The sequence below is a fragment of the Molothrus ater genome, chromosome 14 (assembly GCF_012460135.2).
Source record: "Molothrus ater isolate BHLD 08-10-18 breed brown headed cowbird chromosome 14, BPBGC_Mater_1.1, whole genome shotgun sequence".
NCBI classification, from domain to species: Eukaryota; Metazoa; Chordata; class Aves; order Passeriformes; family Icteridae; genus Molothrus; species Molothrus ater.
In genome coordinates, this window is record NC_050491.2 from 8,306,262 (window position 1) to 8,332,614 (window position 26,353).

Genomic DNA, 26,353 nt, shown 5'->3' on the forward strand with positions numbered 1-26,353 from the left:
AGTGTATCACAGCCTGCTGAATGGCTCACAGCAAAATCCCAAAAATTTATGAATGAGGGCATTGGTCTCATAGCTTAAGCTGACAGCTTGGCAGCCAGCTACCACACAGTCACTTTGGGTTAGGAAAATTACTAACTCCTGACCTTCCACAAATAAAAAATTATGCCTGTTAAGGTATTTTGGAGTATATAAAATGAATCTGCAATAAAATTTTTAAAGTGGCTAGGTATGGTGGGGGTTTAGCTTGGGTTGGGGTTTTTTTGGCTTTCAGTAAAGATAAAAGTGGATTGTATATCATGGTAGAGCTTCTGGTTGCTCCCCTAGTACACTTCCATGGATGCACTAAGCTTGCAAAGGCTGCAGGCAGCAGTCTCTCACTCTGGCTGCTGGTGAAAGGAAGGGATGGACTGGGAGAGCAACAACTAGGTGGAGGCTAGAGGCTACTTCATTCAACAGTAGCTCTGTTTTCAGGCTCATTTCAAGTTCTTGCACAGCACAGGACTGTGTTTCAGCAGAACTAACCCAAGGTGATCACTTCCTCTCTCTCAGTGGCACTTTCTGGGACTGAGTCATGAGTGGGGGCAGAGAGCCCATGCAGCTACAGGTTGTGTGAGCAGGTGCCTGCAGACTCTGCAGCCCAGGTGGGACCACCTCAGTGCACAGCTGCATTCAGTTACCTGCCACGAGCCTCAAGTGAAGAGTCAGGGAACCAGCCCCCTTGTTGCACTGTTCACTTCTCATTTGGAGTCTCCCTTACACTGAGGTCATGTTTTTGTCATTCAGCAAAATAATTTGCTGATGTTGTGTTGTATCCTAAAAATTGCTTTAAGTACTAACCTCTCTAACCTCTTTTCTGTTCCTAGTATGGCACTTTTTGTTTGGTTTTCTTACAAAATGAAAACGCACATACTAAAAGAATTGCAATACTGTACAGGTAAAGTTTAGTTTTACAACAGTATTTTCTATAGTTTTGGATGTTATGTGGAAGAGTAAGCAGTTAGTGGTAATGTCAACTAAGAGCAAAGTGATACAAAAATATTTAAAAAAATGAAAAAGAAGGAAGAGATCTTGGTTTGTGGTGCCTATGGTCTTTTTGCAGCAGATGCAGAAGTAGGAAGGATGGAGTAGTTTCTATCTGCTCATGGTAGCTCATTACTTTGTCATTCTGCACACTACTTTCCATGAAGTATGTACTGCTGATTCATACTGTATATTTATACAGGGTAAATTAATACTGAACTTGATGGCCTTGGTTTTGTGCCTTTGTTTGATAGATGCATTTGATTTTCATTATGAAAATGGATTATCTGTTTATTTTATAAGCATGCAAATACTTCTGCATTTTTATGAGCTCCTCTGTTTGAGCAACTTAAGTCGAAAGTGCTTTCCTTATGAAATGTATTGCCACAGGCAAGAGGAACAACAAGAAAGTGAAACTAAGCTCGCTGTGCGTGAGTGAAAAGCAGGGTGAGACTGTGGGGACTGGAATAGGACTCAGAGCAAGGTTATGCCTTAGAAAACTATGCAGAGCATTCTCCTTGTAGGAGTGTGCTGCATTTTGCCGTTCTGGGATTGCCAGTTCTCCATCTGGCTCTTTCAGGCCTGCTTTTCTTGCATGTCGTTCAATAACAGTACCCATGCAGAATGTTTTACAGCTCCATGAACTTTAGGAGGAGAGATGATAAACACCTGGCAGTTTCTGTCTGACAAAACTGAAGGAAAAAACCCTCATTGTAGCCCTGAATGAGTTCAGGTTATTTGCATGCTCAAAGGTGATTTGATGAATGATGACCACATACACTTATTTCTCACTGTTCTGTGTAAGACTCTGTCCTGATCATATTTCCACACCAGATGTTTTCCCACCTTTCTGGGTCATGGTCCATGACCAGATGTGGGATGAAAAGGTAAAGGGAGGATGTGTTATTCCCTGAAAGGCAATGGTGGCAAAGGTTTCTGTTGTCTGTTTCTCTGAGTTGATTCATTGGTGTTCCTCAGACAGAACAAATAGTTTGGGACATTTTTACATATTACCTCTTAGCTTTTAGTTCTCCTGGTTAGCTGAAATGAGATTTGCATTTGTAACTTGGATAGCATTAAGTAGATTTCTCTTTCAGAAAGGTAAGCCTTTGACTATTGAGTTGCTGAAGCTTTACTGTTAAAGCTGTTAAAAGCAGTCTGATGCCAGATTTAAGCATTATGAGTACACATGAGAACTTTGTCTGGCATGCTTTTGGCAGCATGTTACATCATTCAAACTCCTGAAGGTGCTCAGAACATAAAACTGAGGTGAAAATTAAAAATGATAATGTAATGAGTTTCTAATGGTATGCCCTGACCTACACCCTGTTCCATGTTTCAAGGAGCAGGTAGTGTTTTCCCATTTTACAAATGGCATTGACCACCAACACCTGACAAAGGTCTCTTACCAAGCCAGGAAAGGTTTGGGTTGAGTGGTCTATTCAGATGTGTTTGTAACTTAAGAGGGCCTAGAAATTTCACTATTTTATGTTTTTCTTTTCTAGATTTTTTGTGAGTTCTTCAGCCTGCTTACCCAGATACATTTGATTTGCAGTTCTGTTCAAGGTAAAGTGAATTGTTTTTTGTGTCTGCTAGTGAGCAGCAAAATTGACAATAACTAGAGTGGTCCTTAAATAACCCTTACTCAAAACTGCAACAGGGAACTTCATCCTCCCATCATGGTAAGGATCAATCTGATAGACTTGAAATGGGGACTGTGTATTTTTAAGTTGAATTAGAAACATTTTCTGACAGTGTTAGCTTTTTGAGTATCACTGCATTTGTTAATAAACTAAATTATTACTTGTTTTTTATTACTAAACCGTGAATTATTGTTGTGATACACTGTCATGCTGAGGATTTTTCAGTCCCTTTTCTGAACAAAAAATCCCTAAAAATAAGTTGAAAGAATGGTCAACAGCATCAGTTTCCTCTTGAAACTTCCTTCAGAATTTGTCTGAGACCACTTTACTGCCTGTTTAGTCTAGTGCTGCACAGTTTTTTCTTCTGCAGTTGCTACTGTGACTGCTGCTTTATTCGAATTCAAAATCATCCAGTTAGCTAAATAAATAACAAAAGTCATGGCATAAAGCTGTGTGCTTTGCTGCAAATAGTCACACACGCTTTTTTCTTTTGGACTGTCAGGATCTGAACAAATTTTCTTTCAGGAAGCTCTGTGGCTGTGCTGGCACCCAGCTGTCCTGTGCTAGTGTGTTTAGCTGAGGGGTAGGACATGGACACGGGTATGACCATGGCAATGTGGTTACACAGCTCCTTGGCCAGAGGCAGCTCCAGCCAGGCCTGCAGTGTGTGATCCTCTGCTGCTTTGCAAATGGCACTTGGATATTTTGGGCTAAGAACATCAAATGCTTTTGCCTTTGCAACTGTACACCTTAAACACTTTCTTGTCTGTAAATAAGAAGTGCAATACACATTTATTGGGGGGTGGCAAAGTTCAAAACTTCGGTGTGTTAAACTGTTTCAGAGGTATTTTTTCCTATGCATATTTTTTTAGGACATCTTGAAGAACTGTGCTAGTTCCTGCTGTGTTCTTGTTAGTATGAATGATTATGTTCAGAGTACTTTTGAACAAAATATTGTTTAGAGCTGTTAAATCTAAAAACTTGAATGTGCACTTTGCATTTTGCCTTGTAGTGGAAAATGTAATGTGCAATGAGATTTGTTTGGTCACCTCACTTCCTCTTTGAAGTGCAGATAAAAATCAAAGAACTGTTATGAAACAGTAAGGCAGTAAAATTGCCTTCCTTGGCAGAAAGTGCCAAATAACATTATTAACAGAAATGTACCCTAAAGGTATCTTGGTCTACCATAAAGCACATGAAAGTAGCAGAAGGCAAGTTCACTCACAAAAAGTTTAAAGTCAGTTCAGCAAAAAGTTGCAGAATGTAGTCCTGTCTTAGATAAGTTACAACTTGGGAATTCCACGTATGGATCCAGAGATGTTGAATACTTGAAAATGAATCTAGGTATGTTTAGCTAGAAAGTAATGGGGTAGGTTCAACATGAACCAAGCAATAAACTGTGCTTAAGTTTTGCATTAAAGCTACAATAAAATGCAGTTCCTTAAACATACAAAAAAACATAATCACTTTTTCACTGGAAGATACTGTGAATCTGTTCAGAAGATTAAACTATGCTTGCTCCCAAGGCTCCTTCTGTTTATTGACCCTCAAAGCATTGTATTACACAATGAAAATGAAAAATAGAGATGACTCATGCTTGAAATCTCAGGGGCTACCATCTCAAATGACCATGGGTGGGGGCAACTTTCGTAAACTTGTATTTTTTATGTGCACACCCAGTCATCTGTATATCAGAATGTCTGCAAGGAGAGAATGTCTTCAAAATGCAAATAGGAAAGGCTAATTTTTATTTATTTTTCAGTTTAGTCAAAAAAGGGAGGAATTTGCATTTGAATGTGAGCTCCTAAGAGAAAAAGGAAGGTGTATTTTCCAGCCCTAGTGCTCTTCTTGTTGACTCTCCCTATTCTGTTCCCTAGAATTTTGGAAAACCCATACAAACCTTAGAAAAATCTCTCCCAGCCTACAGTACACCTTTTGGTAGACAAAAGACTACTGGTGCAGTACACAAGGAGGAGCATTTACTCTCCCCTCTTCCTTTTTTTGAGTATGCAGTTAATTTCACGACCTAAATTATGACCCATGTCTGAGAAGAAAACACCCCAATGTGAATGATGAGATGATGAGTTTCTGAAAAGCAAGGAAGGTAAATGTAAGATTGATGGCAGCATTTTTTGCCAAAATGAAAGCTGAAGAGCCAGTCAGGCTCCCAGAAGGAATGGAGAGTTATATTTAGAACTGAGACAGGCATAAGTACATTTTCTGTGGATCAAATTCTGAAAAACACTTACCCAGGGAGATTATTTTCTCCATCTTTATTTGCAAAACAAAAAAGCACATGGCATCCTAATTTCCTGACATTGTCCAAGGCTGTCATTGAAATGCTCATTGGAAGCAGAAGAGGGGGAGATGAGCACCCTAATTCTTAAACAGTGAGTTTAAGAATTCTTAAATAAAGCATTTGTCAATGCTTATGTTTCTAGTGCTGCAATATCTGAAAATAGATAATGTCACCAGGCCCAGGGAAGCACCTAGCAATTGGAAGCAAAAAATTTGTTAGAAGGTATGAAAGTAACTTTTATCTGCAGTATCCAGTAATATGCCAGAAACAGGAATATTACATCTGGCTTTGAAAACTGTAAAACACTGTGATGCCCAAAAGATGGGCTTGAAATAAAACCCCCATAGGGCAGTGTCTATAGAACAGGTGTTTGTTTATTGCAGTGCTGGAGTGAGGGGGATTTCTCCTCCCAACTCACCCACCTTTGTCAAGTGCTGTGGTGTATTTATAGTATATTTATTTTTATATTTATTTATAGTATTTTTATTACTATATTTATTTATTTATATTTATATGTGTTGTAGTGACAGTGTGGCTCACTGTCACTACAACACATCACATACACACCAGAACTAATTTACATGGTGTGAGCTCATGGTTATTAGACAGTTCTTTTGCACTTGTGCCTCCTCAGTTTGGAGGTTGTGGGGGGTCTTTGATGAAGGCTTCCAAAGTCTTCTTCGCATCTGAACTTTCCAACTTTGTCTTTGGAGCATGCACAGTTATGGTGTTCCTTGGCCTGTCTGGTCTAAATTCTTTATTTTGTGGCTAATTGGCTTTACATTTGCTGATTTTTCATTAGGACTATACTTACCTATCTCTAAAGCTATCCACCTGGTGAGTTTTTTCTTCTTTTTTGTCTATTCAGCATTAAGCAACTAGTTAACCATATACTAGTTATAGTGTAGTATATACTAGTTGTTATAGTATATACTAGTCAGCCATTACATTGTATAATTTTTTCAGGTTATATAGGTATACATTATATCAGGTTACATAGATAAAAAAGTTAGGATTCAGGTTATACAGATATATAAAAAGTCATGATTTAGCTTGTATTGATACCAGGTTATGTTGATATCTTATAACTCAAGCTGTATAAGCACCTTGTAACTCTGACCTAAGTTATATAGGCACCGACTGTACATCAGTTATTTACTTTCATTGTGCCCTGAAAATGCAGGGGAAGATATAGCAAATAGGGCTTTAAATCTGTAAGTCTCAAATTGATTTGATCTACACTCTCTTTTTGTGAAGTAGTTTGCTACTGAGAAGAATTGGAAAGTAGAAGATGATGATAACTTAAATCTCACTCGTTGGATCATCAGAGCCATGCAAGTCACAACCTTTCCACTGCAAAATGCTTGTGTAGCTAAACACAGACCTAGCCAGTCTGTCCATTGTATATTTACTGTGTGTGGGAGGGAGGATTATCAGTTCTTCTTTGGCTGTTTACAGAGCTTTTGCTGAAGTCTTCTGTGGCCACATGTCCTCTGAAATTTGTCCTTGCTTGTACTGTTTGTCTTTTCGTGTCCTTGTTTAAAAAAGTTGGGTGGAAACAGTACATTTATCTTTGCTGTTGGAACAGCAGAGTAACATTTGTCATAATGCCTGATGAGACAGGGGTATACATTGAGGGATTAGACTGAAATACTTTATTATTATTGAATATGTATTTTCTTTGTATTTTTTTCCCTTTAGTCCAAGTATGTTTTGTAGATGCTGGTAATACAGTATTTTTCAGTTGCTCATTTTCTCTTTTCCATCTTCTTCTGGAATACCCTCTGTCCAAAGTACCAGTTTCTAGCCTAGTCATTAACTAAAATGCCAGTGAAACAGAAAGATGTCTCTCAGTTCCCTTAGCACAGAAAACCATACTGTGTTTGTCATCAGTGACAGTGAGTGCATTCACAGTGCTGTGTCTAACTCAGATTCACCTGGTGATTTTCTGCCCTGCCCTTGGGAGACCCAGCCTGGACTGTGGCACACAGTTCTGGGGTGTGCAGCATAAGGAGGATTTGGAGCTGTTGGAGCAAGTCCATGGAGTTGCTGAGAGGACTGGAGCACCTCCCTTATGTGGCCCAGAGAGCTGGGGCTGCTCAGCTGGGAGAGGAGAAGATTGTGGGAGACCTCACAGCCCCTCCTGGTACCTGAAGGGGCCTTCAGGGGAGCCAGAGGGGGCCTCCTGAGGAACTGTGGTGACAGGAAAAGGGGGAATGGGTGCAAACTGAAAGGGAAAATTTAGGTTAGGTAATGTGGCAGTGTTCACAGGGGTCTTAGGATGAGGGAAGAGATGAGAATATTGACTCCATGTTTCAGAAGGCTTGATTTATTATTTTATGATATGTGTTATATTAAAACTACACTAAAAGAATAGAAGAAAGGATTTCATCAGAAGGCTAGCTAAGAATAGAAGAATAATGATAACAAAGGCTTGTGACTGACCGAGACAGTCCGAGCCAGCTGTGATTGGCTATTAATTAGAAACAACCACATGAGACCAATCACAGATGCTCCTGTTGCATTCCACAGCAGCAGATAACTATTGCTTACATTTTGTTCCTGAGGCCTCTCAGCTTCTCAGGAGAAAAAATCCTAAGGAAAGGATTTTTCAGAAAATATCATGGCTACAAGATAATAGGAAGAAATTCTTAATAGGGAGGTGGTGAGGCACGGGAACAGGCTGCCTAGAGAGGCTGTGGATGCCCCATCCTTGGAGTTATGCAAGGCCAGGCTGGATGGGACCCTGAGCAACCTGTTCTGGTGGAAGGTGTCCCTGCCCAGGGCAGGGGAATAGAACAAAATGAGCTTTGAGGTCCATTCCAACCCCTTAACATTCTATGGTTCTGTGGTTCTGTGACTCAGGCTGTGCAGCTCAGGCTGTGAGCAGAGCTCAGGCTGTGAGCAGAGCTCAGGCTGGGTACAGCCTGCAGGAGAGGCAGTGCTGCAGTGAGAGCCTCAGGTACTCACGGGGCAGCTTCTGCTGAACTGGAGACAAAGAACAGGTGGGTCAGGAAGTGCTTTCCCAGTTCTGTGTAGTCTCAATGGACCATCTTCAGTTGTGAAATCTTGCCTTGGCCTTTAGTTTTCTGCCTTTGGGGCATGCAAACAGCTCTTACCCTTTCACCAAATATTTGCTTGCACTCATGTTACAAATTAGGAGAGTGGTTTCACACTCAGCTCTTAGGTAATTGGAACTGCTGGGTCAGTGTGGCTGGGCTGGCTTGCACTACAGCACTTGTTGCAGAAATAGATGTTTGACAATTATAGATGGATTTTTTTTTTTCTATTGACTTTAAGTGCATATATGTTCTGAGGTAGTAAGCAGAAGCAATGAACATAAAGGACAACAATATTTTTCCTTTCCTCTCCAAAATACTACCTTTGCTATTAGCTGAGTAAAATATTGTATTAAGCAGCAGTAAGAGAAACACAGTTTCCTAAGGCTATTTGTGATTTTGCTATTTCAAGTAGAATGTATATATTTAAACTTGTATCAGGATCCACTGCAACTGATTTCCCCTCTCCCTGTTTGTCCTGTTTGTTGGGACATAGGTAGCAGTATTTACACTGTACAGGCATAGTGAGAGCTCTAAAAATATCAGGCTTTGAGCTTCTATTGCACTGCCAGAGCACAGAAGTACTTCTGAAAATTGGTTAGGTTTGGTTAAGCTTTCTATGGATTTTCACTGCCCTTTGTGATGTACCAAAATGTGCAAGAGGCAAATATGTAGAAATCTGCCTGTGAGAAAGAAAAATGAACTTTTTTTCCTGTGAGTAACTTGCATTAATATTGCTGGAGTTTGCTTTTATAAAAGCACCGACATGATGTAAAAACTGAATCATTTCCTTTGGTTTCTTTTCCTTCAATCTTTGTAACCCCAACTGAGCTGTAATTAGGCATCAGATTTTTCTAACTCTTACTGCTATTTCATCACAGTCTTCTCAGCTGTGGAAATGTTCTCTCGTTCTTGTGTGTGTTAGGGATAAATCTAGAAAATCAAAACTTGTAGTAAGCCTGACACTGTGCGCTCATTTGTTTATTGTGATGCATCTTCCTCGCCATGTGGAATTTCTTACCCTTGGAGTAATCTCATTTTGTGTCATCTCTTTTTGAAATCCTAGCCTTGTTCTGTCCTGTACTGGAGCAAATTCAGGACGACTCAATACCAACTAAGTTCCTTTCCAAAAACTGACTAACTGAACACCCACATACTTAGGTCAACTCATATTTATTTTTTTTACTGTGTAAAACCACTTTTCCAGTTACAAATCCTGAATGCTCACTGTAGTTTCCAAAATGTTTAGATCTGCCTGGATGCTAGAGAAGATGCAGAAATGGTTGTTACTTACTCATAGTGGATTGTTTTGGATGATTTCAGAACTTCCTGACAGCAGTCAGCCCTGAGCACTTACACTGAAGTCAGAATTGTGTCTCCATTTGAAGTTGGCAAGAGCTCAAGGAGCTCTGGTGCAGAGGAACCAGACTTCCTCTGGTGTTGCTTTTAAACTAAAAACAATCTGCTTTGCAGATTGCAGATTCCTTCACAAACTAGAACACAACCCTTTTCCTCTCTAATGTCATCTTCCTTACCAGATTAGTTTCCTAACACTGTATTTAAAGCAGACAGAAAATGAAGTTGTGTTTTCTTCCAAACGTGCTGTTTCATAGAAAATTGGATCCCTGGCAAGCTTTTTAACACCAGAGGAAGGATTGTAAGCAGTGTTGTTGAAATACTTACACTATTAAGCCTTTAGAGGGTTTTGGGCTTGGGCTAATGAAAGCCTTTCCTAGTGATGATAATAATTTGCTGCCTTATTAAAGTTAAACTGCATAGGATAAAATTTCTAGCTACAGGTATTTAATTTGATTTTGAATTACTCTTAAAAATTCTAGTAGTGTGTGTAACTGCTGAGTAAGTTGATTCTATTCAGTTTGGAGAGTCAAATGCAGAGAAGATTAAGGCATTTCCTCCTCTGAGAATAGTCACTTCCAGAGGCATGAACTCTCTCTCTGTTCCCCATACACACTTTTGCTCTTACTTAGTCCCATAAGCTTTTGTGACTATTTAAAAGGGTTGTTTTTTTCTTCTGTATTAAAAAATATAATTGCTCGTTGTTTCTTAGATTTGAGGTAAATTAGGAAGAGAGGAGTGTCTCTTCTGTTCTGGAGCGTGTGCTGCGATTTCAGACTCTGTTCTATGACCCTGGCTACAGGACAGGAATAGAATGTTGTATATTATCTGTCTAAAACTTTTATTTAAGGATATAAAAGTGAGATTATACTTAGATAACATCTCTTCCATCTCTGGCAGCCCATAAAGTACAGTGTCAGTCAGGAGTAAACTTGGATTGTAGAATTTTTGTAAACACCCAGCATATAAAAGCCGTAAGTGAAATATTATTACCTCATGAGTGAGGTTTCCAGCATGAACACTGTAACGTGTCACTGCAAAGGTTCAATGAACTCCAGACCACTTCAAAATTGATAGAAGCTGATTCACCAGAGGAAAATCCTTTGGAAATGCTGAAAACCAGCTATCTAGGCTCTCTAGATAGATAGATAGATACAACATCTATTTTGGTTTGGTTTCATTTTTTCTTGTAGTCATGCCTGACGCACACTGCACTTTCTGGGAACATGCGTTTCCTGCACCGACAACTGGAAGCTGCTGTTTCCAAAACAGTTAGATAAGCATCCAAAGAGGCTGGTTCTGTTCAACAGTCAAGAGAAATAATAAGCTTTGTAAACCAACAGAAAATACTACATATTCTAAATATTCCAGTGTTAAATACTAGTTTTATCTTATTGTGAAATTTTTTGTGAATGCTTAATTTTATTTTTTAAGGAATGAGGAAATTTATGAAGACCATAACTGTTATACTTTAGTAATATGTAGTTGTTTTACCTTGAAGTAAGACAATCTTACCTTGTTCTTGATGGTGCTTTGACGTGAGCATTGCATCTCATCCTTTCTCTTAAAGTCTAATTAAGTAGGAGATTGAAGTCATAAGGTATATTTTGAGTAGCTAAGTTTGGCTTCTAACTGAATACAACTGGTATGGAGGTACCTTTGCATGTTGAGTATATCAGTCTGTTATATGCAGTGTATTTAAGAGATTATAAATATTTATTTAGCACGAGTTTGGAATGATCCTGCAATGGATCAAAATGACATGCAAATGCCAGTAATTAAAAACATTCTAGCACCTCTTCTTTATACTTCAAGAGAAAATCTTTGTAGGAGAATATTGCAAGGGACATTTAACTTGGTTTCAGTCTGTAAAAACTGATTAAAATCTTAGACTTATGGGGAAGACCTTTAAAACATAACTAGGTTAAACATCAGTAAAAAGCTTTCTGCAGTAGACCTCTTGGAGCCTTATCTCTGCAGTTACACACAGCCATCTCTTATTACACTGGTCATGGGACCAAGGAGGCCTCACTGCCTCTATAAACATGCTTTTGTTCTGAAAGTCTTCTCTTACCTCAGTACCCCAAATCCACTTCATGTTCTCTTGGGCAATGTGTGCCATGGGTAGTCTTGAGTTCGTGTTTCTACTGATATTCATCTCTCAAGAGTGACAAAGAGCTTCTTGTTCTGCTTTAAGAAGAATGGACCATATGCAATATGAAAGTCTCTTCCTTGTCTTTCTGGGTTTCATTGGTAATTAAATTGCATTAAGGTTCTGTTCATAATTTTATTCAGAACATGTTTAAATACAAAAGGGAGGAAGTAGTGTCAGATAAAAGTTAATCTCCTTTTTGGCAGCTTCATCTCTTGTCCGTCTGGTGTAGTTTGGAAGCTGAATCTTTTCCTGTACTGTAATTGCTCTCCCTTGTATGGGTTGTGTTGCACCTCAGTCTGAATTCATAGCCTGTGCTTCTTAGGGACAGTAGGGTGAAAGTTCTAAAGATTCCTCCTTTCTGCAAGGCAAAAAACATCCCAAATTCTAATATGTTCTTTTTTCTGTTTTACTGTAGGTTTAATTGACACTGAAAAAGCCTCAGTCATCACTGAGATCCCTTGTAAGTACACCTCTGTGTGTGTCTGTGTGTGTGAGGTTTTGCATGAGCATGTTCAAAGGAAAAAGCCACAGTTGTCTTTTTGGGACTCACTTAGTTTTCCCAATTGATATCTCTTAAGAATTACAACTGATTTTTGCCAGGATAGAAATGTGGTTCTCTTTTAAATTACTACAAATACATGCAAATAAGCTGAGTTGTCTCGTTTTAGGAGTACTTTTTAAAGTATTACAAATTAAGCTGAAATTCGAAAATGAAAGAAATGCAACCTTCCTCTCCTCCCTTTCTAAATTAGCCAGTTCTTGATTATTAGCCAGTAATATTTCACAGTAGCACATTTCTGAACAAGCTCCTCTGCAGCCCAAAGAAAAGCTGTGGTACTGTCTCATTGTGTTAAATAGTTTGCAGTACTCCAACAACTCTGCTTTTTATCCAAGTCAATGTGCCTGGTCATATATTCATTGTTGGAAGGTGAGGAGCAGCCAGAGTTCCCCTGGGGTCTGTTTTAACTTGTGGCATTCTGTGTAACCATGGGTGTGTCCTGACATTTCCCTACCATGTTGTAGAGCCATGGCTGGCTTGTCTTTGAAATGCAGACTCAACTGCTGGTTTTGGAGCACTGAATTAACTGGGATGAAAGTATCATACAAGATTTGTGTTATAAACCAATAATCCCTCATTTTGGAGAACTGGAGCTTTGGAAAGTAAACTGATCTCTTTTCTGCTGAGGTTGATGGTGAGGCTCACCAGAGCAGAATAAACATTTTGAAAAGAATGTAGCATTCATTTTTATAAAAAGAAAAGAATACTTCCATCCATACAAGTCTGAGCTTAGCTTAGTTTATTATACTATCATTCAATAGTCATTTTATTCTGTAGCTGTAATTACAAAATTAATGTGGTGGTCATGTTGTTTTAAATATCTGCAGATCTCTCAGTCTTACATTGCCTTAAAGCTGTTGATATTGGCTACAACACAACTGCTTCTATTGAAATTCTCATTAAATAACCCACCAACCTGTTAACTGACTTCTGTCTGCTCTAAGTAGCAGTTGTCTTGTTTAACCTGAAATGTTAATTGTAGCCTCCTTCATCACCTGAGGGTGGCAAATATATTCATGAAGGTGTATTTTGAGGTGTGCCTACGTTCTTTTAATTCTTGATGGAGCCCTGAGAATTCCCTATTCTCATCCATTCTTTATCAGATGGTGTCCCTGGCAGCCTGGGCTCTGCTGGTGGCTGTCAGAGTCACTGGCTCCCCTGCCTGTCTGAGGTTCTGCCCTTGCTGGTGCTCCTGTGCCTTCTCTTTTCCCCCCAGTGTTAGCATCATTAGAGATAACCACCCTGTCTCACATGCCAGGGCACACTGCTCCCAGGCCAGTGGGCTGGCCCTCACTGGGGTTTGCTGGGATGGTTTTGTTTTTCTCCCACTCACCACCAGTCCTTATTTAGGCCCAGTTCTCCTTAATGAGGAGAGATTTCTGACATGCAGACAAAATCTTGCCAAATTGTACTTTATTTTAAATTGAGTTACATTGGTCAGATTTTATTCTGTTTTCCATACTTGGAGTTTGAAAGGCATGTATTGAAGTACTTTTTGAAATTGGAAAAGCAAATCTGCATAATCCCTTTCCAAGAGTCTGACATTCAGAGTTGAAAAGTAGAAGATTAAAAATGCAGTTGCTGGAGCAAAGTTAATAAAGCAGTTTTGGAATATTATATATAGTTTTTAGATTACAGCCTGTAGACTTTTGAGTCTATATACTATTTTTGAGTATATCAAGATACATTTTAAGCTGGATAGAAGGTTGATAGAATATTCTGAAAAGCAGTAAAGCAATCTGCTGTACCTTTTCTCTGTAGTACAAATATTTAGTGGGAAAACAAGTGTTGACCTTTCCCATAATTACACAATTGTGCCATTACTCAAGTAGCTTAAACACAATATTATGTTGTGAAGGACAGTCTTCATCTCAACAGTCCTGAACTATTCAAACAGAAATAGTGGGGAAAAGTCTGTGAGAAGTAAATATTTGTGAATGCAAGAAACAAGTATGGAAAAGATTCATCCTCTTTCATCCCCAGAGCAGTTCACTGCTCTGTTGTGCAGTGGTGCTTTTGAAGTGAGCTCTTAGAAGGACTAAAACTAATTAACTGACTATAATATTACTAATTTAATTATTTTTTCTTTCTTTTTCCTGCTCTCTGCTTGGCACTGGTTTTCGCCCGTAGGTGTCCACTGTTGGCTCTCAAAGGTTACTAAAATTGTGCAGCTGCTCTGACTCAGCTCTACCTAAGCTTCACCTGCTGTTGCTTCTCCCTACACCACTCTGCCCTGCTGCCTTACTCTTGCCTGCTTCAGAACTCCATAAGAGAGTTTCTCTTTTAAATACCCACAATGAACTTTAGGCTAGAAATGTGTGCCATTCTCTTGCTGCCTGTGTACTTGTTAATCTGGTTGTACAGTGTGCTGGTATTTATTCCCTGGTATTTTCTTACCAATGCCAAGAAGAAAAAGGCTATGGCAAAGCGGTTAAAAGCTAAACCCATCTCGGACAAGCCGGGGAGCCCCTACCGCTCTGTCACTCACCTGGACTCTCTAGCAAACATAAACATCCCTGGAGCAGACACTCTGGACAAGCTCTTTGACCATGCTTTAGCAAAGTTTGGCAAGAAGGACTGTCTTGGAACCAGGGAAATTCTGAGTGAAGAAAATGAAATGCAACCAAATGGAAAAGTATTCAAAAAGGTAAAACTTGTAATTTTTTTTCTTGATTCTGACTTGGGTTTGAGCTGCTTTGTAACTTGCCTCAACAATGCATGTCCCTTTAGAGCTTCTCCTCAGTAATCATCTAATAAACCATTCATTTTATGGTAGTTGAGGAGTAACAGAATATACAGGATGCACTGTTTATTCTACTTCAAGTAAAATGAAAGCAATTTCTTAAAGAATGGCAGACTATGTACTCATTATGTTATGCACCAACTCACATCAGCTGGTGAAGCTATACCAGAAGCTTCTTGTCATGAAATTCATTGTCTTTTCCTCTCAAGTTAATTCTAGGAACTTACAGATGGTTATCCTATGAAGAAGTAAACGAGAAAATCACTCGCCTGGGGAATGGGCTGACTGCCCTGGGACTCCCCCCCAAAAGCACCGTTGTCATATTCTGTGAGACCCGAGCTGAGTGGATGATTGTAGCTCTCACCTGCTTCAAGTACAACTTCCCTCGTGAGTGCTCAGCTTGGTTACTTCTAATGGATTTTAGAACCCGTTCTCAGCACAGATCTGGCTGTTCAGTATTTTGACTCTGCCAGTCTTGTCATTGGAGGTGTCAGAATTTCATAAATTCTCTGCTGATGGTCTGATTCTTAGAAGTTTTCAGTCTATCCTATGCTTTGTGGATGTCCCTAAAATTAACTTGCTCATACTTATGAAACTGTATTTTATGATTTTATTGTGCTATGTTCTAGATGTTAAAATGACAAAATAGTACACTTGCCATTCAGGTTGTTTTAAAGATTCTGAAGATGTCAGTAGTTGCATTTAAGATGTCAGTTGTATTTCTCCCCACAAAATGTGGGATGTTTTTACAGTATTTTCTGTCTGTATCCTAAATTATACATCAAAAGATGAAATGGTTATCAGAAGAGAAGAATGGTGAACAAAATCATTTGATAGTCTGTGGGTGGTCTGTTGTGGTGACATTTGTAAGCTGCTCAAATTCATTACAATTATGTATGGTTTTTCTTTTCTTTTTTATTCAAGCTGTCAGAAATCTCTAATGGGAGTTAAACTTGGTGAGCTGCAGTGGTTACTGAGCACTCCAGTGCCCATTTTGCACAATCTGTGGAGCCACAGCCTATTTTTTTTGCTTGCACTGGGCTGTCTCTTTTTCTCCCAGCAGCAGTAGTAGCTGCCTGTGTGAGGAGCAGCTTGTACAGCAGAGTGTGCAGAGAGGCTGTTCAGGGGCAGCAGTGGAAGAGATGAACTTCTACTGAAGTAGGAGACTGTGGTTAATTTGGTCTGGATCCCTAGACTTTGAAAGGCAGTAAGAAATAGTTCTTTCTCCTGTTCTGCCTGAACCCTGTCTCACAGCACTGTTAAATTCCTTTAATGGTCTTTGGAAGTTACAGTTTGAGATTGCAAATGATACTAAAGAATGGGGCTTTTTTTCAGTAGAGATAATGGGGAGAGATGAACTCCATTGTGCCTGGGAGGTACTTAATGGCATTCCTGTAGCCAGTCTGGGTTAAAATAATCTGGCAGCATGAAAAACACTTTGATTCCTTAGTCTGATTCTCTGCCTTGCTGCCATCACTAATTCCATGGAAGCAAGGAAAGTAGCTGACAGTGTGCAGAGGGCTGCCTGTAGCCATGCCCAGCTTTAAGCTGTGGTTGCAGAGAGCTCAGGGGCAGAACACCTGCTCTTAGTTGCTTACTCTGGGATTGCTTTGTACATTATTGTTGGGGTTTGGTGCATCTGTTTGTTCTGATAATTTCTGCTCTAGAAAAAGGAGAATTATTTTGGGAGGATGTAGATGACCATTATAGGTTCCTTCCAACTGCCTGACAACTTCAGGGCTGACTAAAAGTTACAGCCTGTTACCTAGAGAATTGTTCAAAGGCCTCCTAAACAGTGACAGTCTTGGGGCATCAACCATCTGTCCAGGAACCCTGGGCCAGTCTTTGACCATGCACTTAGTAAGGACCTGCTTCTTGCCCAGCTGTCCTCCTTGTTCCACAAGTCTCTTGTGCCAAAAACTTCTGATCTGTTTCAATTCCAAATTAGAAAATTCCCAATTGAGTGCTTTCCAGTAAGCTAAGGCAAGAGCTTTTGCTTTTTTTTGTTTTACTTTTACCCTTCTTTCATGTCCTCTCCCATCCCTGTGACAGTTGTCACTCTCTATGCCACCCTGGGGGAAGAGGCAGTGACCTATGGTCTCAACGAGTGTGGAGCATCATATCTGGTCACCAGTGTGGAACTCCTTGAGAGCAAACTTAAGGTAATTTGGTACCATCTTCACCTGCTAAAACCAACCCTACAGTTCAGTCAGTACACTACTAAAAATTTCGTTTCTCTTCTGTAGACTGCACTGCCACAAGTCTCCTGTCTGAAACATATCATTTATGTGGACAAGAAGACAGTCAATAAATCAGAATACCCTGAAAATGTGGAGATTCATAGTATGCAGACAGTAGAAGAGCTGGGAGCCAAACCAGAAAACTGTAAGTAAATCACTTCACAGAGGAGTGACTAATCAAGCAGTGTTAGCACCTGAGTTAAGAGGGATGTGTAGCAGAAAACCCTCCCTACCCAGCAAAGGGTGGCCTTTGTCACCAACAAAGGCAGTGGCAGGTTGCCAGTTCATCCTCCAGCTCCCCTTAAATAAACAAAAAACTTGTTTTACATCTCTTGTTCACGTGTCATGTATGTCAGGATAAAACTTTGTTTTTGACTTGTAAACCATAACCAGAATAATTTAATACTTCATCTTTGTTTTAGGATATGAAATAGAAACTGGTTTAATGTTTCATTTTCTGCTACTCTTACCTTTTATTTATCTTACTATCACTATTTTTAATAAGAAAAGAGGAGACAGCACTTAAAGCTTTTCTGATTTTTTTTTTTCCCCCTTGAAAATGTCCATTATCTTAACCAAGCTGTAGCTAAAAAGTGCTTAAGGCTAGAGGAATAACAGTTACATTCCTTGCTCCATTGGGCAGCCAGGAGTGACTGTAAACATCTGCTTTAAGGAAGGAAAACCCAACCCTGATGATCTGTTCCTCTTACATCAGCAGTCTGTAATTAACCACGTCTCTCTCTGGAATAAAGGAGGAGATAAAGTGGCAAAGGAGCTTTGGGAAACACACATTGATCCCAGCTGCTTATCTCTGATCAGCCTGAGGTCTGATACAGACCTGCAGTGACCCTAAGAGGTGTTTTTTTTCCTGGCCTTAGTCTCTGAAAAGCCTGCTTCCTTGCAGACATTGAAAGCCATGAAAGCTGATGATTGTCATCCTAAGAACAAAGAGAACTAAAACAAAAATCAGAAGTCAAGTGTTCTAAGCTTACTGCTTTTCTACTAAACTTGCAGTTTACCTGAGGAAGGTTTATTTAATTTTTTTTTTAAATGTTAGGAGGGGGAGTTAAAAGGAATCTTACCAATACAACCTTGGCTTTGAAAGACTGATGGACAGAAAAGCTGAGTTGCAGCTTTTTGGGGTGTTGGTTTTTTGTTTTGTTTTTCACTCACCTTGCTGTTTATAATCCATACTGTGTTTCTCCCCTTTGCTTCCTTTGACACTTTTATTTGGTCTTCAAAAGGCCCCTTCTGTGAAACTTTCAGTCAGCTATAAGCCACAATGACAGAAGTGTCACCCAGATTGTGTAGATGCTGAAATGCTCATCATTCCTTTCAAAACTGGCCTTCCCTCTCTTCCTCTTGAAACCAGATGACTGCTCTCTCCAGCACTGACCATGCCACAGCTTGCTGTGCTGGCCTTCCATGAAGCACCTGTTTCACACTGATTACAGACATTTCCATACTGACTAATTACAGAAATCGTTTAGAAAGTAGATAAGAAAAGAATAAATAACAGTTTTTCTCTTGAATTTTGTAGCAAGCATTCTGCCAAACAGACCTGTTCCTACAGACTTGGCTTTAGTGATGTACACCAGTGGCTCTACTGGGAGACCCAAAGGAGTGATGATGATGCATAAAAACTTAATAGCTGGGATGACAGGACAGTGTGAGAGAATACCTGGATTGGGGTAAGAAACACTTTGTCTTGTGCACAGAGAGCTAAAACAACCTCCAGAAGTGTCACATTTTTAGAGTCTGCTGCTGACATTGTGTTACCAAGTTTCTTCATGTTATTGTGAGGCCACTACTTTTAATTTATAAGGAATATGTCTTGTGTGTGTGAAAATTTCCTTGTTTGAAAAATATGCCCCTTCTAGCTGTTTTCTCACATGCTGCTGCTTTTTTATTATTATTACCCTTAGCTCTAAGTCTGTGATGGATTTTTGCACTTTTGAGTATCAGAGGATAGCACTAGATAAGAGATTCCTCCTCTAGTACAGCTTGAGAAATTTTTTTAGACATTTTCAGGCACCTCCAATCAGTTTAGGAAGCATGTCAGGGCCTAGCACTTCAGTGACCTGGAGACACCACTCTGGGTGCACATGCTGCAGAATCTGCTAAAGTACAGTTCAGTGAAGGAGCAGAAAAGTAATAAATTATGCACTGACAACAGTAAAACCAAGTGCAGATTCCTTCCCGTTAATGTTTTGATGAAGTTTTTCATGGAAGTGTGTATTTGTCTCTGCATTCACAAAAGGCTCAATAGCTGAAATAAGCCCTGATTCCAGACTGCTGTTGGAAGAGGATATAAACCCAGAGCTGGGTGCTGAAATCTGCTGTTCAGTGACTGCTCCAAGGTTCTTGCTGAGAAATCTCTGAGCAATTACTTCCTGAAACCAGCCTCAGTACTTCAGTAATCAGCTCTCTTTCTAGTAATGTATCCTAGAAGAAGATGACAGACAGGGCTGTGTAAATCACTGGTCATTATTGTAAAGTGTAATTATTTCATCCTTGATTTCATAAATGAAATGAAACCTCCCACAAGGAGAGGAAATAGCAGCAAAAGACTAAGGAATCAGAGTTTCCTAGAAAACAAGGCAAATCCTGTAATTTGTACTGATTTCAGTAAGGGCAGATTTCCCCAGTTTGTTTCTGTTCTGTGGCTGACATCACACCCATCTTGTGTGCAGGAGAATAAGCTCACCTGGGATCCAGGTCAATCAAAAAGTAATAACTAAGCACACAATAAAATTGTTAAATGGTATTTTCAGTCCACCTGTGACTCATGGTTAATTATTTTTTCTTTCCCAGACCCAAGGACACTTACATTGGTTATTTGCCTCTGGCCCATGTGTTAGAACTGACAGCAGAAGTTTCCTGCATCACTTATGGCTGCAGGATTGGTTACTCCTCTCCTCTCACTCTCTCAGATCAGGTGAGGGCTAGCAGAGCAAGGTGGGGAGCAAATTTCACCTTGTGCAGCCTGTTCTCTCCTTGCTCAGCTTCCTCCTTCAGTCAAGAAATGCTGATGTATATGGTCCACTTCAGAAATGTACATTTTTTTCAGAAAATGATGCAAATTGACATTCGTGGTGAACAGCAATGGTGGGTTGTACCATATAAATTTTAATAAAACTTCTGCTTTTATGATACTTAGGAAGTCTAAAAGCAATCCTAATAAATGCCTATAGCATTATCCACTGGATAACAGGGTAAGAACAGCTCTTAATAAATCAGCTGAACTGTTAAAAGTGATCTTAAGTTTTGGTCTCACTTTATCAGTTCTTTATCCAGTTATTGCAGATCTTCTATTTGGTCCTTTTCCTCTTTCCCTTTAGCAATTCAGATAAATAAGAGTAAATTAAGCCAGAATAGATACCTCTGTGTGTTTTGCTTGTAGAGAAATTTGCATCAAGCAAAACAAGCTCCCAAAGGAAGATGGAGGAGAAAGCAAGTACTAGAGGGAGGAAGTAAGAGAAAGATAAACAAAGTGAACCTGTAGAAGATTGAGTATTTTGGTTGAAATAGATGTTGATCATTACCCTTTCCTTAACAATGGGGGCAAAATGACACAGGAACAGGGGAAGATATTTGAACAAATTACATGCTAATATATCTCCTCCTTTTGTTAGTTCTTTAGTTTTCAAGCACTGTTTCCTTTTCTGCTTCATAAATTTACATTTTTTTCCTTATTACAGTCAAGTAAAATTAAGAAGGGAAGCAAAGGAGACTGTACTGTGCTAAAGCCTACACTGATGGCAGCTGTGCCTGTAAGTATGCAGAAGCAGATATGTCCAGCAAAAAAAAGTTCTGTCTTTTTTATGCTACAAAAGTGTATTTACTAACATGTTTTGCTCTTCACATGTAACAGTTACTAATAGGAAAGAGCAAACACAGACATTCCAGCTGTTGGTGGATTGAACTGAGTACTGGTGCTGCAGATGAGCACAAGAGTCTGCCTCTACTAAAGCCAAGATCCTTTTGACCCAAACTTGTTAATGTTTCAGTAGTTACAAGTGGTGTTTTACTGGGCTCCTGACACACAGTAGGTCACAGTCAGAGTCTGGAACTCCTTTTTGCAGAGGGACAAACAGGGTGGTGCTGGCCAAGAGGGCATCCACTGTAAAAACAGGGATATTTGGCTCAGTCACAGACTCAGCCACTCAAGGTAACCCCGAGGCTGAGTCTCTGCTGTTCTCAGGGTTGGCAGGCCAGGCTGAGCCTTCTCTCAGAGGACAGAGCAGGAGGCTGGAACTCCTCCTGCTTCTGCAGGTTCCACTGCTCTGGGCTCCTGCACTCCACAAGGCTGTGGTACTATCCAGAAATTCCACAAATGTTTGTGTCTTTCTGGTGCCAAGGCCCTCCCCACGTGTGCTGCCATCACAGGTGCTGCTTTTAGGATCCTGTCACATCTGTGGCTCATAAAACTGGTATAGCACTGGGTGGTGCCACATGGTGGTGGGGAGTGAGTAGGAGGATGTAATCTAGTTTAGGAATACTGAGTTTTGGTTGGATCTGCTTGTTCTGCAACAAATTAGAATAGCCAAGAGTTTTAAAATCAAATAAGTCACTTGCATTCTTTTGTTTTATAAAATCATAAGCACATAAAGAGGCTTGGTCATCTTCTTAATAATTAACAGAGTGACAAAAATATTTTCCAACCTTTTGGAAAATATCCATTTAAATTTATTACATGGAGAGAAATCACATAAATACTTCAAAACATTGTGCTCCAAAACAAAGTTGAAGGAGCCAATCTTTAAACTTCTATTAAATACTTCACCAGCCTGAACAATGTTTTAGGTTCTGTGTATTTGGGTGACCATAAGCTTATTATTTTAATGGAAATTGATCTCTGGTCTGTGACAGAACTGTGGTGGATTTTTGTCAGATAATTAGAATTACTGCAATCATGTTTCTCTGAAAGTTGAAGAGCTCTCTTGGAAAAGGAAATGGTGCAATGAATTCTTAGTTCACTCCCTTGCACTTAACAATTGCTGTGGATTGAGTACAGCATCAGCACTCCCAAGCAGGACGCACCATGAGGGGAATGTACCAACCTTTAGCAAAGAGATTGAGTTAAACTTGACTTTAAAATTTTCTAGATCAATTTGTCACAGTTTAAGTACAGGTTCAGGTGTAAATAGCTCCAAGCTGCAATGGTCTATAAGTTGGCTCATTGATCACATGTTAAAAACATTGCACTTAAACACTGCCTAACCCCATGATGCAAAGATTTTTCACATTTGTTATGCATTTTAAAGGAAGGATAATTGGGGGGGGGTTCTTCTGACATGGGATTTATTTTACACATGCTGGTCTGTCCCATGTGGTAATTTTCCTTTTTTTAAACACTTTGTAGGAAATAATGGACAGAATTTACAAAAATGTCATGAGTAAAGTTCAAGAGATGAACTATATTCAGAGAACTCTGTTCAAGATAGGGTATGACTACAAATTGGAACAGATCAAGAGGGGATATGATGCACCTCTGTGTAACATGTAAGTAGCATTCTTGGGCCAAAAGTCCCTTTTGCCTTGGGATCTGTTAGGACAATGTAAAAGAATGATCTCTGAGCTATCAGGCACTTCTCATCTGCCATGCAAATAACATCTAGTGAGTAACTGACCTAGTCCCAGTTCTTACTGGAAACAGCTGAGGTATTTCATGGTAATGACTAATCTTCCAAAGAGCTGCCTGGTTCATTTTCATTGCATTGCTCTTTTTTTTAATGATAAAACTGGAATGTTTGTTAAGCTACGGGAACTCTGCCTCCTCAAGTGTTACACAAGAGGTAATGGGTTTGATTAGCCCTGCTGTCTACTAAAATCTGGGGAAAAGTTAATTTTTGGGGTGTTCCAGATAGGAAGGGAGGAAGAAAGTTTGTCTCTTCTTATAAGAGTGGGCTAAGTGAATAATTTTTAATGCTTCTTCCCTTCTTTCAAGACTATTGTTTAAAAAAGTAAAGGCCCTGCTGGGAGGGAATGTCCGGATGATGCTGTCTGGAGGAGCACCACTCTCACCTCAGACACAGAGATTCATGAACATCTGTTTCTGCTGTCCTGTTGGGCAAGGCTATGGACTGACAGAAACCTGTGGAGCTGGAACCATTACAGAAGGTAGTTAAAACACCTGGAAATACAGAAGTTCAGAAATAGACATGTATGGGTTTTTGGTGATTCTTAATTTTTTTAAAACAAGTCAAAATACAGCTACAATATTACAGCTGTATGTCTGCAGTAAAGTAACTTGAGATAAGATACACCCTATTCATATTGCAAATAACAAAAACAATCTTGTTTTTCTTTCTTGTTTTCTCCCCAAGTTGCTGATTACAGCACTGGCAGAGTTGGAGCTCCTCTTATTTGTTGTGAAATAAAACTGAGAGACTGGCAAGAAGGTGAGAGTAGTAATTGTTCTGATTTCAGAGTAATTAATTCAGCCTCTGCCTAGCTGGTATCTTTGCCTATCTGCTTAGCTAGGTGTAACATATGAAGAAATTGTTCTTTGTCTTTGATAATACTCATCAGCTAGTGTGCTTTAACTTCAGACTGAAGTTTGAAAGTATTTTCTTGGCAGAAGCATATATAAGGTATAAATAATTGCTTGGGACTGTGTTGTTTATAGGAGGCTATACTAATAAAGACAAGCCTAATCCTAGAGGAGAAATTATAATTGGTGGACCCAACGTCTCCATGGGATATTTTAAAAATGAAGATAAGACAACAGAAGAGTTTACTGTTGATGAAAATGGCCAGAGATGGTTCTGTACAGGAGATATTGGGGAATTTCATCCAGATGGGTGTCTGCAGATCATAGGTGGGTCTCAGTTTTTGATACCTTAATATATTACAAAGTATTGACTAACCATAATTATAAACATGTTATTAATACTGCTGGCTTTGCCTGGGCTGATCTACTTAAGGTTAGCTCTTTACAGAATCAGTGTAAAACACATTTCTGGAAGTCCTCATAGCTGGAGTAAAATTTTGGAAGTGATGCCATTTCCTGTGACATTATCATCCTCTAAATTTATCACATGGACTTTAAAGAATAAATACAAGATTAACTGTTGGATTCATTACAAAGCTTTAAAATCAGAGTCCTTTCCTACAATCTGTGTGACAAGAAGTGTAGTGCTATAACACTTTTTACAGAAATCTTTATAAATTTGGCAGCTATTAGCTGCTTTAAAACTTGTCCATTAACATCTGGCATAGCACATAGGTGGTATATATGGAAATGAGTCTGTGGAAATGCTCAAGTTTAAATGAAACAAGGTTTTCTTTTTTTCCCTTTCCCTGACCTCTAGATCGTAAGAAGGACTTGGTAAAGCTCCAAGCAGGAGAATATGTATCTCTGGGCAAAGTAGAGGCAGCCCTGAAGAACTGCCCATTGATTGACAATATCTGTGCTTATGCCAAAAGGTAAGAGAGGTATTAATTTAGAAATTCAGCTTAGAGTAAACATGAAGTACAGGCTCTGACCCAACCCTCTCCATCAGAGTACCAGTTACAAACATGTCTGAAGAAGCACAGCTTTCCAGATTCCCTAAAAGCTGAAGAAATTACCTGTTTTTCTGTTGGCATTTCTCCTATCCAGATATGCCTCTGTTCCATCCCATCCCTTCCTTAAACAGGTATATATCATTATATATGGTTATATTTATCATGTGTTCTGGCTGTCAGAATCCCAGTGAAAAGTTAATCTGGCCACTTTGCACGTGGTCCAAAGCTTTCCAGTGAGTTTTGGAAATAGTCCCAATATATTCCCTCTCTCCCTGCGTGAGGGGGAGCTGCAGAGAAGTGGTTAAATGCCAGGTCTAGCTGGGGAGCTAAACTGAGATGTGCATGAGTGAAATGACAGCAAAGCCTCATTCTGATCAAACCTGATGTTGTAAACCAGCTTAAATATCTTCTTGATAAACCTTCAGATGTGAAGACTTAATGGACAAGAAAGGTTCTGTATAGTGGAATAATCTGGGCATTTGTGGGTCCAGCAGCAGGTAATTCACACCCTGAAATAAAGGTCTTGACTGAACCTTTTTTCCTTCCTTCTCTTGCCACTCTGTGTAGTGACCAGTCCTATGTGATCAGTTTTGTGGTCCCTAACCAGAAGAAGCTGTCAGCATTGGCTGAGCAGAAAGGCATCAGTGGAAGCTGGGTGGACATTTGTAACAATCCTACAATGGAAGCAGAAATACTGCGAGAAATTAAAGAAGTGGCAAACAAGAGTGAGTACCAAGCACATCCAGCAAAAACTGCCATGATCCTCACTAACTGCTCCTCCTCCTTCCAGCTTCTCTGTATCTGCCAAAACTTAATGGTTTATTGAGGCAAAGACCACACAAAATTGTCCCATATTATCCCAGGAATTTACATAATACTGGTTATATTGATTACTATATTACTTATATTTTTTACAAATTATCTGAAGGTTTTTTCCAACTTAATTCTGGAGACAAGTTTCTTGTCTAATATGGTTAAAATAAGGTCCAAAAGAGCCATTAATTGGAAAAAAAGTTGCAAGGCATTTACTGGCAAGGAAACTGGTTAAGCAAGAGATTTCAAAGCATTTTTCCCCATACAACTTTGTTCCCTACAGCTTTGAACAGCCATGATCCTTGTGGTTGTAGAGGCTTAAAAGCCTGCTGCTCCTTGCTGTGGTACTGAAGGATCAAAAGTGGCATCAGTCCTTTACAGGACAAAAAAATGAACAAACTCAGTGGGGAAGAAAATCTCTAAAGCATTGGCACCTCCTAGAAGGAAGCAGTAAATGCTGCACTTAAGCACATGCTAAGCACTTTCTCTTAAACAGAGAGGAGAATCTGCCTTCTGAAAATGGGAAAACAAGAAGGAAAGACACTTTTAAGTCTTACCTTGAAAAAAATAAATCAATCCATATGTTTAAGGCTTAGGTTTAAACACTTTAATCCCTGGCAGTTTTTATCATGAATTGGGCAAATTACTATCCATATAGCTTTGTGTACTTAAACCCTTTGCTTATGCCTTCTTTCTGCCCTCTAGATAGTAATCTACTCTTGAGATACAACTAATTTATGCAAAACTATCTTAAAGAGGTAGTTCTACGTTCTTAGTAGAGCATGATGCACCTTCATCAGGAGCAGGCACACATCTGAGTGTTGTGCAGCAGCACATGCTGATAGCAGCTGAAGTTAGAAAGGCAGAGGAGCTGCTGGGTGCTGCTGCTGCTGCCCCCCAGAGGCTCTGCTGGAATTCAGCTACAAGTCCATGGCTGTGGATCCCATTCCCAGC

At 39.6% G+C, this 26,353-nt stretch overlaps 1 protein-coding gene across 2 annotated transcripts in view; it reads left to right on the forward strand.

The window, feature by feature from the left end:
• ACSL4 (acyl-CoA synthetase long chain family member 4) overlaps positions 1-26,353 on the forward strand; it is a 37,219-nt gene that overhangs the window by 7,676 nt on the left and 3,190 nt on the right. Inside the window, exons 2-16 of one of the 2 annotated variants that reach the window (XM_036401876.2) lie at positions 2,526-2,586; positions 11,948-11,992; positions 14,222-14,738; positions 15,044-15,221; positions 16,887-16,996; positions 17,081-17,219; positions 18,615-18,765; positions 19,889-20,012; positions 20,776-20,847; positions 22,440-22,579; positions 23,025-23,197; positions 23,404-23,478; positions 23,706-23,897; positions 24,391-24,505; positions 25,154-25,311. In XM_036401876.2, the coding sequence (XP_036257769.1) occupies positions 14,388-14,738; positions 15,044-15,221; positions 16,887-16,996; positions 17,081-17,219; positions 18,615-18,765; positions 19,889-20,012; positions 20,776-20,847; positions 22,440-22,579; positions 23,025-23,197; positions 23,404-23,478; positions 23,706-23,897; positions 24,391-24,505; positions 25,154-25,311 (1,978 nt within the window). In that variant the 5' untranslated portion in view covers positions 2,526-2,586; positions 11,948-11,992; positions 14,222-14,387. The remainder of the gene's footprint in view (positions 1-2,525; positions 2,587-11,947; positions 11,993-14,221; positions 14,739-15,043; positions 15,222-16,886; positions 16,997-17,080; positions 17,220-18,614; positions 18,766-19,888; positions 20,013-20,775; positions 20,848-22,439; positions 22,580-23,024; positions 23,198-23,403; positions 23,479-23,705; positions 23,898-24,390; positions 24,506-25,153; positions 25,312-26,353) is intronic. The other variant, XM_036401878.2, reaches the window with a different exon arrangement.